The 9,158-nt window shown below is 34.1% G+C and overlaps 2 protein-coding genes across 2 annotated transcripts; one reads left to right on the top strand and one right to left on the bottom strand.

Moving 5' to 3' along the window:
* Window positions 1-1,725: 1,725 nt before the first annotated feature.
* On the bottom strand, window positions 1,726-2,524 carry LOC116404327. Its single transcript, XM_031886509.1, has 4 exons — window positions 2,325-2,524; window positions 2,174-2,241; window positions 2,033-2,125; window positions 1,726-1,937 (listed from the first exon to the last, which is right to left on the bottom strand). The coding sequence occupies exons 1-4, from the start codon at window positions 2,522-2,524 to the stop codon at window positions 1,726-1,728; spliced, it is 573 nt and encodes a 190-aa protein (XP_031742369.1).
* Window positions 2,525-3,842: 1,318 nt separating this feature from the next.
* On the top strand, window positions 3,843-4,517 carry LOC116404325 (carboxypeptidase Y-like). The gene is made up of 2 exons (XM_031886505.1): window positions 3,843-3,915; window positions 4,012-4,517. Exons 1-2 carry the CDS (start codon window positions 3,843-3,845, stop codon window positions 4,515-4,517), a joined length of 579 nt encoding a protein of 192 aa, XP_031742365.1.
* Window positions 4,518-9,158: the final 4,641 nt, after the last annotated feature.

Raw genomic sequence — 9,158 nt, 5'->3', positions numbered from 1 at the left:
TGAAGGAATCATGCAGCCACAACTAGGTCACACATATTTAGTACCCGCCACAATAGTAACATCCATCTAATCCGACCATGATAGCATACTAAACACACAATCCAGAATAGCTCACACGTGATCCATAACCACAAGGAAATTAAACACGTGGCCAAGCTTTTTAACCATACTAAATAGAGCTTTTAGTTCCACCTATACATTATTGGATACTCAACAAACTAGAGGCTTCTTGGAATTACGTGAAAAGTCTATGATCTATTTTCTACTTCAAAAATCATTCACTTAGCCTCAAAATTTGCTCAAATTTTATTCATGAAACTTGTTAGAAATTGAGTTAACTTTCAAACGGATCCAACTGTATATTTTAATTCTTCTTGTGTAGCTCAAACCACAATAAAAACCAGAGATGATTTGTGGAAACTATTCCAAATGTTACCAAGAACTCAACATAGTACCCTTGATTTCAATGGGCAACATCCTAAGTACCTTCTTAGTTCAAATCAACGGTCCACCATCATTGGTTACTTAAAGATAGCACTAGAATCAAACAGGTATTTAAGATTGACTTCAAGAAGTTTAGAAATTTACCAAATTTGTGTCAAAACACTCGATTTTGGGTTCTTAAACGGCTCGATAGCAGCTCCAACTCCTCTAATATTCATATCTAACATCCAAAATGTTGTGGAAAAAGTTAAATTTATGTCTAAACTTAATGGGTATTCACAATCGCCTAAAGAAAACAACCCCGAACCATAAAAATCTTACTCTAAGAGTAGGATCTGAAAGAAGAATGGATATGGACAAAGATTTACATGGCCTCTAGTGAGCTACCACGCACGACGGCTATAGGAGAGGTGTTGAAGAACCGGCTTACGACTGTGTTGAGGGCGACGTGGTGGGGCTTTGCTCACCGGCGTGCACGTCGTCGTCTGGTGAATCGAGCGACACATCATTAGATGGAGACAAGGCTTCAATACGACACCAAACGACGCGAAGGAGATGAGTGGCGCAGTTTGTGGCTGTCCTGAAGCGTGAGGAAGCGACGACGGGTGTGGCGGCCAACCAACGAAAGAGAACAAGGTGAGGGAGAGGGAACAACTGGAAGGAAGGGGAGGGAGTGCACTCCAGACCTCTTGTAGACGTTTCCCTCTTCTTTTTCTTTTAATTGCTTCATATAAGAAAAATACTAATAATAGATATAGACAAAAATACCCCTCATTTTCAAAATAAACTCACTTTTTGCCCCTATCATGCTCTTTTCAACACCTCAAAAAGTTGAAGCCTTAAATCAATCTAAATTTGTTCCAAACTTTCTTATTAAAACAAATTTACCTTATTAAAACAATTCAACCTTTAGACATTGACTACTAGATTTAAACTTGTTTTTGAAACTTAAAAATATTAATAAATAAAACGAGAAAAGAACGAGGACTTACAAGTTACTACCTCCTTTTTAAGAATTTCGTCCTCGAAATTCGATCATGGTGATGATGTGAAACGTTGTGGGTATTGAGCCTTCATTGCCTACTCAGTCTCCCATGTTGCTTCTTCATAAATATGGTTCCCCCAAAGAACTTTAACTAACGGTACGAATTAGTTCCTTAGCACCTGCTCTTTCTTGTCAAGAATTTGTGTTGGTTCCTGCTCGTAAGACAAGTTCTCTATCAAAAGAACTGGTTGTGTTTCAAGAATATGAGATGGATCAGAAACGTACTTACGCTACATCTACACATGAAACACATCATGAATCCTGGAAAGTTCCATAGGCAATGCCAAACGGTACACTGCAAGCCCAATACGTTCTAGTATCTCATAAGGTTCAACAAATCTTGCACTCAGCTTCTCTTTTCTACCAGAATGAAGCACACCATTCCAAGGAGATAACTTTAGAAAGACTTTGTCACCAACCTCAAATTTCAAGTCTCTTTGTCGCTTATCTGTATAACTATTTTGACAATCTTATGTTGTTTTCAACTTTTTTCTAATGATCACATTTTCTAAGGTGGTTTGTACTAATTATGGTCCTACTAACTTTCTTTCCCCAACTTCATCCCAGCACACAGGGGTTCTACAACGTCTGCCATACAAAGCCTCATAAGGTGCCATTCCAATACTTGAATGGAAACTATTATTATATGCAAATTTCATTAATGATAATGAGCATCACAATTACCTTTGAACTGAAAAACACAAGCTTGAAGCATATCTTCCAAGGTCTGATGGTTCTTTCTGATTGACAATCTGTCAGAGGATGAAATCTGGTACTGAAATGTAAATTGGTGTCCATTACTTGTTGCAAACTCGACCAAAACTTTAGAGTAAACCTGGAATCTCTATCAGACACAATAGATACGGGAGCTCCATACACACTTACAATATTATCAATGTACAATTTGGCCAACTTATCCAAGGTGAAAGTGGCCTTCACTAGTAAAAATCTTGTTTTCTTTGTAAGTTTGTCAATTATTACCCAAGTGCTATCAAACCCACTCGATGTGCAAGGAAGTCCAAATAAAAATTCCATGGTAACATGTTTCCATTTCCATTCCAGCACTGGAAGTGGGTTTAAAAATTCCGCTACTCTCTGTCATTCAGGTTTAACTTGTTGATAGATTAAACACTTAGCTACGTATTCTGCAGTTTCACATTTCATACCAGGCCACCAATAGTGCTTCTTTAAAGTTCTATATATTTTTGTATTGTCAGGATGCATTGCATATGCAGAACTATATGCTTCCTCTAAAATTTGATCTTTTATGCCTTGGTCTTTAGTTACACACAACCTATCATATTTCATCAAGGCACCATCACCCCTCAAGCTATAGTTCGTTCCTTGGTTCAATTTTACCTATTTTGCTAACTTTCTTAGCATTATATCTTCTAGTCTAAGAAATAATGGGGCAATTTGCGATATCATATTTCATCGAGGCACCATTACCCCTCAAGCTATAGTTCGTTCCTTGGTTCAATTTTACCTCTTTTGCTAACTTTCTTAGCATTATATCTTCTAGTCTAAGAAATGATGGGGCAATTTGCGATTAGTAAAAAACTTCTCATTCAACAACACTATTTAAAATTATATAACAACCTAATTAAGTTAGATAAAATATATCGCAATAGTAAATTGGTTAATAAATTTCATTTTTTCAAGATCAATAGAAGAGAAGAGATTCAAGCCATCGACCTACGAGTGATAAAACTTACTTCTTTGTTGAGTTATGCTTGTTTTGATGGTTCTAAGACAACCATCAATAATTAATTCATACAATCTTTTCTTTTTTTGCTTTTTCCTTTCTTTCTTTTCTTTTTTCTTTTTTGATTAAAAGTTCCCAAAAATCTACTTTTTACTTTTAAAATTGTTTTTAGTACAAATTGAAGAGGTGGAGGAATTGGACCATGGACTTCTTAGTTCTCAAAATGCACTGATATCAATTGACATAAATTGTTATAACTACCATCATTAACTAAGATTTTGTTTTTTTTTTTAAAGAAGGTTATTGTTGGAAGGTTTATGGTAATACGAGCATATGAAATTATTTTTTCACGGACAACTATTTTTTGTTACTCTCATTTAATTTCTCTAAATAGTAATTAAATTCTCTTAAGCACGATATTGGATGTTTTTAGATGAATGTTAAGATTGTTGAGTTTTAGGCATTAAAATGGACCATTAAAACTGTTTGGGTATAACTTTATCAATTTCAATTTTATTAAGTTGCGTACCAATTATGATTTAACTATAATTCTTGTTTTGGCCAACAAAACCATTTTATATAAACCCTTTGTTCCTCCATCCATTTCCACAAGATTAATCTTCTATTATCCATTTTCTAGTGACCAATATGGAGAAAACAAAAACAATTAATCTTCTCTTTCTATCGCTTTTGTCCATAGCCACAATAACACATTGTCGTGGTACGTATTCAAGAATATTATTTTCCGTTTGTTTATATAAACGTATACACATATCACATATGCATGTATTATAATTCTTTGTTTGTGTATTTACAGTGTTGCTTCATGTTGGATCACAATCAGATGTTGGCGGACCTCAAATGGTCATTCCACCACCTCCGCCACACCATCATCTTGATTCAGACGTTGGTGGACCACAAATGGTCATTCCACCACCTCCACCACACCATCATCTTGATACGGATGTTGGCGGCCCTAAAATGGTTATCCCTCCTCCTCCACTGCACAAGCTTCCACAATCCGATGTTGGTGGTCCTCAATTGGTCATTCCACCCCCTCCACCACACCATCATCTTAATTTGGACGTTGGTGGCCCTCAAATGGTCATCCCACCGCCTCCTCCGCACAAACATCCACAATCTGATGTTGGCGGTCTTCAAATGGTCATTCCACCCCCTCCTCCACACCATCATCTTGATTCTGACATAGGTGGCCCTCAAATGATCATTCCACCCCCTCCACCACACCATCATCTTGATTCTAATGTTGGCGGCCCTCAAATGGTTATTCTCCCTCCTCCACCACATCACATTCGCCTTTAAAATCAAACATTGTTGACGACCCCCAAATGGTCATCCCACTGCCTCCCCCTCCATATGTTCCATCCACAAGGTAATGTTTAGTGATATCATAATGATAATCCCCTACCTCCTCAATAAAGCAACTTTTATTGCATGCAATTTGATTACAACTTTAGATGTGTGATTCATTTCTTGTGACTGCCCTTGAAATATTGAGCATAATAAGCTAATAATAATAATAATACTTACTATTATAAATATTTTATGTCCATGCATATATATAGTGTACTTAGAAGCAAGCTAAGTAGTCTTCGCTCACTAATTCCATGGGTATATGTGGTCAATTTATTCTACAATCTTACACTCTTAGGAGGCGATTAAGGTGGATATTATTAGAGGGCTCGACCAAAGGTACAAAGCAGTGAGACCGGAGAGAGAAGAGGTGACGCCAATTAGACTTTTGGAGATTCTACCTTTGTGGATGAGTTCTTTTAACGTAGTTGGATTACAATAGTTTGTGTTTGGGTTTCGACTATTTTAGTTTTTGTTACAATAGTATGTGTTTGCTAGTAACTATGTTAGTTTGAGAAGGAAATAGTAAACATGGTTGCAAAACATTTAAAAAAACTAAAAAAATAAATTGTAAAAACGGTAGCAAAAAGTAAAAACTATACCAAATAAGATTTAAAAAAAGTGTTGAATGTATCTAATTGAGCAACTTTTAAATAGTATTTACTATAATAAGATCAAGTGGTTATTATAATCTTAAGATGGTGTAAAAATAATACATTAACGAAAGAAGACAATTAGTGTGGAGATAGTGAAAATTTTTGGAGAATTTCGACAATCACTACTACAAAACTGGCAATACTTGATGTCTACAGTTTTAATATTCTTGTAGAAAAAAAAGTGTCAAGAATAACCAATAATAAAAAATGCATAATTTTTTAATTTTTATTTTAAATACTTACAAATTAAAATCGTCAAAATTAATTTTAATTGTTTTGAGAGGTAAGATTTATTGTAATTGGTTTTGAGTTTGGCAGTCACACTTAGACATTCAACGTACTTTTCTTGGGAAAAAATGCCTTTTCTACCAATGAGTTTATTTGAATATCATTTTTGTCGACACAAAGCCAACAACGTGAGTAGGGAAAAATACAATGAGATTTTAGCCACGATGCATGGCCATGCAAAAATAATGTACGTCAACAGAGGTTTTGCCTATATTTTTCTTAAGATCTTGCCATTAAGATGTGTGTTCATCCTTCCCCATTGCTTATCCTAGAACTTTCCTAACTTCTTTAGTATGTTTACGAATGCATCCATATTCCGTTTATGTTTTCTTTTGCTTTCATGTCTATTATTATGAATTACTAAAATGCGTCCATTCAAATAAAGTTCATGTTCTTCCTTCTTATCATGTGTTGGTGAGTGTCATTTTTCATTGAAATAAATGTTTGAAATTCTAATGTTCTTCCTTTCTATGTCTATAATGTCATTGATTTCCTTGCGATCCATGTTTGGAGGACATTTTTCCCATCACGGCAAATTAAAGTTCAAATTCTTGAATTTCAATTCCTTAGTTGTGTAAGTTAATTTCCATTAAAATGCATCTTTCTAAATTACTTGTTCTTTCTTTCCATGCCTATAATGTTATTGATTTCTTAGCATTCCATATTTGAAGATGATTATTCCACTACATGAAGTTCAAGTTCAATTTCTTCTACGAATTTCATTCCTCTAAGGCACCAAAATACTTTCCCTTTCTTTCTTTACTTGTTTGCTCTATTTTCGCCGCTCACTGTTAACGATCTTTTCCTTTTTTCTATTGTATGGGTACATTCTGGATAGGAAACGGTAAGTAATCAACACTTTTATTTTCCATCTTCTATCAATATTATATATTCCTAATATTAATTTTGTTCATCATCTTTCCAGAACGCCCGAGTTCTTAATTTCATTTAAGAGGTACTAAGATTTCCTTGTTTTAATTTATTTTCCTTTTTGTTCGTCTTCTTTTCATGGTTAGTCACTAGTACAAAAGTGGGCTACGACGACAGTTATTTACTGTCGCGAAATCTTTCGCGACAGTTATTTTCAGTCATAGAAGCGGGAGTCATGGAAAGGCCTTCGACGACAGTTTTTGAAAACTGTCGCAATAGGTTGTTTTATGACATGAAATAAATGTCGTTAATCAACATTCAACGACATTCAATAACTGTCATAATTTATTTTATGACATTCAATAACTATCATCATTTCTTTATTAACGACAGTTAAATAATTGTCACGAATTCTATTATCGTGACATGTATTAATTGTCATGAATATGTTTTTCGCGACAGTTTTTTTTTGTAAAAATGTCATTGTTTAGTTATTGACGACATTTTTTTCCAGTCAACGATTGTGCAATCGTGACAGTTTTTCGATAACATTAAATGTCATTGTTTTGCCATTGACGACATTTTTTTCCAGTCAAATATAATGCAATCGTGACAGTTTTTTTTTTAAAAAAATTGTCATTGTTTATCTTATGACGACATGTTATTCCTGTCACATATAGAGCAATCGTGACAATTTATTTTGTTAAATAACTGTCATCGTTCTCCAATTTACAACAACTATTAACTATCACATTTCTCAATTTCCTATAGTTTTATTCTGTTCTCCATGCAGCTCCACCATTACACGAACCATTAGAATGACAATAATGTAGCTGAGAATGACAAATTTGAAATTATACAAGTTTCACACCAATGTACAAGAAAATAGCCAACACTTTAATATATATACACTATAATACGATTTATAATACTTGTACATCTTAATACAAGTTTCAGTAATCCACATGTACGAAATACTAACCCTTAATCAAAAAAATATCTTAAATAGCATTCGAATATATTTGACTGGACCAAACGAGAATGTTCGTTTCTGGAAATGATATTTGAAACAAAACTCATGAACTTGTCGACTCCAGTTGAACCTACAAAGAATCCATAACACATACGTACAGTCAATGAATAACTAAATCAACGTCTCAACAAAATACAGAACACAAACAAGAACTTCAACACTTGATTCCATGAAATGAAAAAAGAAGACCATGAGGACTATATTAGGCAAACACAACAAACAAAAACATACTGCTACTCTTTCTCTCTAGAATACACATACCAAAAACATACCCAGCTCACTCTTTCTCTCTAGAATACACATACCAAAAACATACCCAGCTCACTCTCCCATTCTCTATTCATTTTACTACCCCACTCATGGTGGTCCCTCTTCAAATCTGATAATGAAAATGAAGTTCCTAAGAAGAGGAGAAAGAGATCAAGGAGAAGAAGAACGTCCAACCAAATGGCCACTGCAAATTGAACAACTTCTTGGGTTGTTCCTAGTCCTTAGAACAAAACAGCCTACGACAATACATGTACGACAATTTGTAATCCTTAGAGTTAAACAGTTTGTATTATGCAATCATCGCCAATAAAGATGAACTATGAATATCTTCCCCATATATCATCAGCTGTAGTTAGAATTTACAATCAATTGACTAAATAGCTCTAAACTAGAATAGTATTACAAAGTAAGCAAATAAAATAACATACCAAATGAACATGAGACTATAAATGTTACCTTATAGGAAAATTTTCATAGCATTGGAGTGTCGATTTCTTGTCTTTAGATACTCCATAAAGAGTAAGCACAATGGCTAAATTCTCAATTGGAGATACCAAAACTAAAGTCTATCCCCTTAAGGTAAAGTCATTCTCATTAGTAGACATAACCAAATACAATCAACCAACTTCAGAAGTAACCATTTGATTTCTTGTCAATAAACTAAGGTTTTCAACTATTAGGAAATCAGATACTTAGATTTAAAATAATTTACATACATACCAAAACTAATGGACGTCCACTTCTAATATGAACCTTTATTTATCCTTGAACACTTCTGTGAGGAGCAACAGTTACTGTGTAAGAATAAGATAGCTTAGTCCATGAGAGAAAAACCGGAGTTAAATTTCTCTTCTAACTTTCAAGCATCTAAGGAAAAATTTAGCTAACTTGCATTCATCTCCATAGAGCACTATGATATAAGATAATTCTATTGACACATAATTTAATGAGTCATCTCATGAGGATAAAGAACATTAACATAAAAGGAAAAAATAAAAAGTAAATCAATTGTTAAAGTAATACATACTTCGAAAGAGTGGTTGATCAGATGAGCAATGCTTCCAGCCCTTGTAGCATCAATTATTCGTTCATCATCAATTCCAAACATGTAAGTGCCAGCACCGTAAAATAACTGGAACACATTAACTTTTCTCGGTCCAATTCCATTACAGTGGAAGAGGAAAATCCAAAATCTACTAGAGGATGCACAGAGGAATGCTTCTAAATTTACCAAATTCAGTAAACTCACAATTCACTTCTGTCCAGAGAACCATTTTATTTAAGCAACCGAACGTTTATTGAAAAAATAAAAGAACCAAGGGCAAACAAAACTCTATTCATAACAGAAATACCAAAACCAAATTGCAATAATAATAATAAAAAGACATACAACAGAAATACCAAAACCAAATTGCAATAAGAAAAACAAAAAAAAGACGTAATACTCATAAAAAGGAGTCAATGACTAATCAC

Source organism: Cucumis sativus, chromosome 1 (assembly GCF_000004075.3).
Source record: "Cucumis sativus cultivar 9930 chromosome 1, Cucumber_9930_V3, whole genome shotgun sequence".
In the NCBI taxonomy this organism is placed as follows: domain Eukaryota; kingdom Viridiplantae; phylum Streptophyta; class Magnoliopsida; order Cucurbitales; family Cucurbitaceae; genus Cucumis; species Cucumis sativus.
The sequence above is the reverse complement of the archived record's forward strand: the minus strand, read 5'-3'. Positions and strand labels throughout refer to the sequence as shown.

Bases quoted from the DNA above. Each gene is read 5' to 3' on its own strand.
- LOC116404327 (XM_031886509.1), bottom strand. From the start codon at position 2,524: ATGGAATTTTTATTTGGACTTCCTTGCACATCGAGTGGGTTTGATAGC. The intron at 2,126-2,173 runs GTAATTGTGATG...ATATAATAATAG, and splicing joins TTGTGTTTTTCAGTTCAAAG to TTTCCATTCAAGTATTGGAA. The intron at 1,938-2,032 runs GTTAGTAGGACC...ATAGTTATACAG, and splicing joins GATGAAGTTGGGGAAAGAAA to ATAAGCGACAAAGAGACTTG.
- LOC116404325 (XM_031886505.1), top strand. From the start codon at position 3,843: ATGGAGAAAACAAAAACAATTAATCTTCTCTTTCTATCGCTTTTGTCC. The intron at 3,916-4,011 runs GTACGTATTCAA...GTGTATTTACAG, and splicing joins CACAATAACACATTGTCGTG to TGTTGCTTCATGTTGGATCA.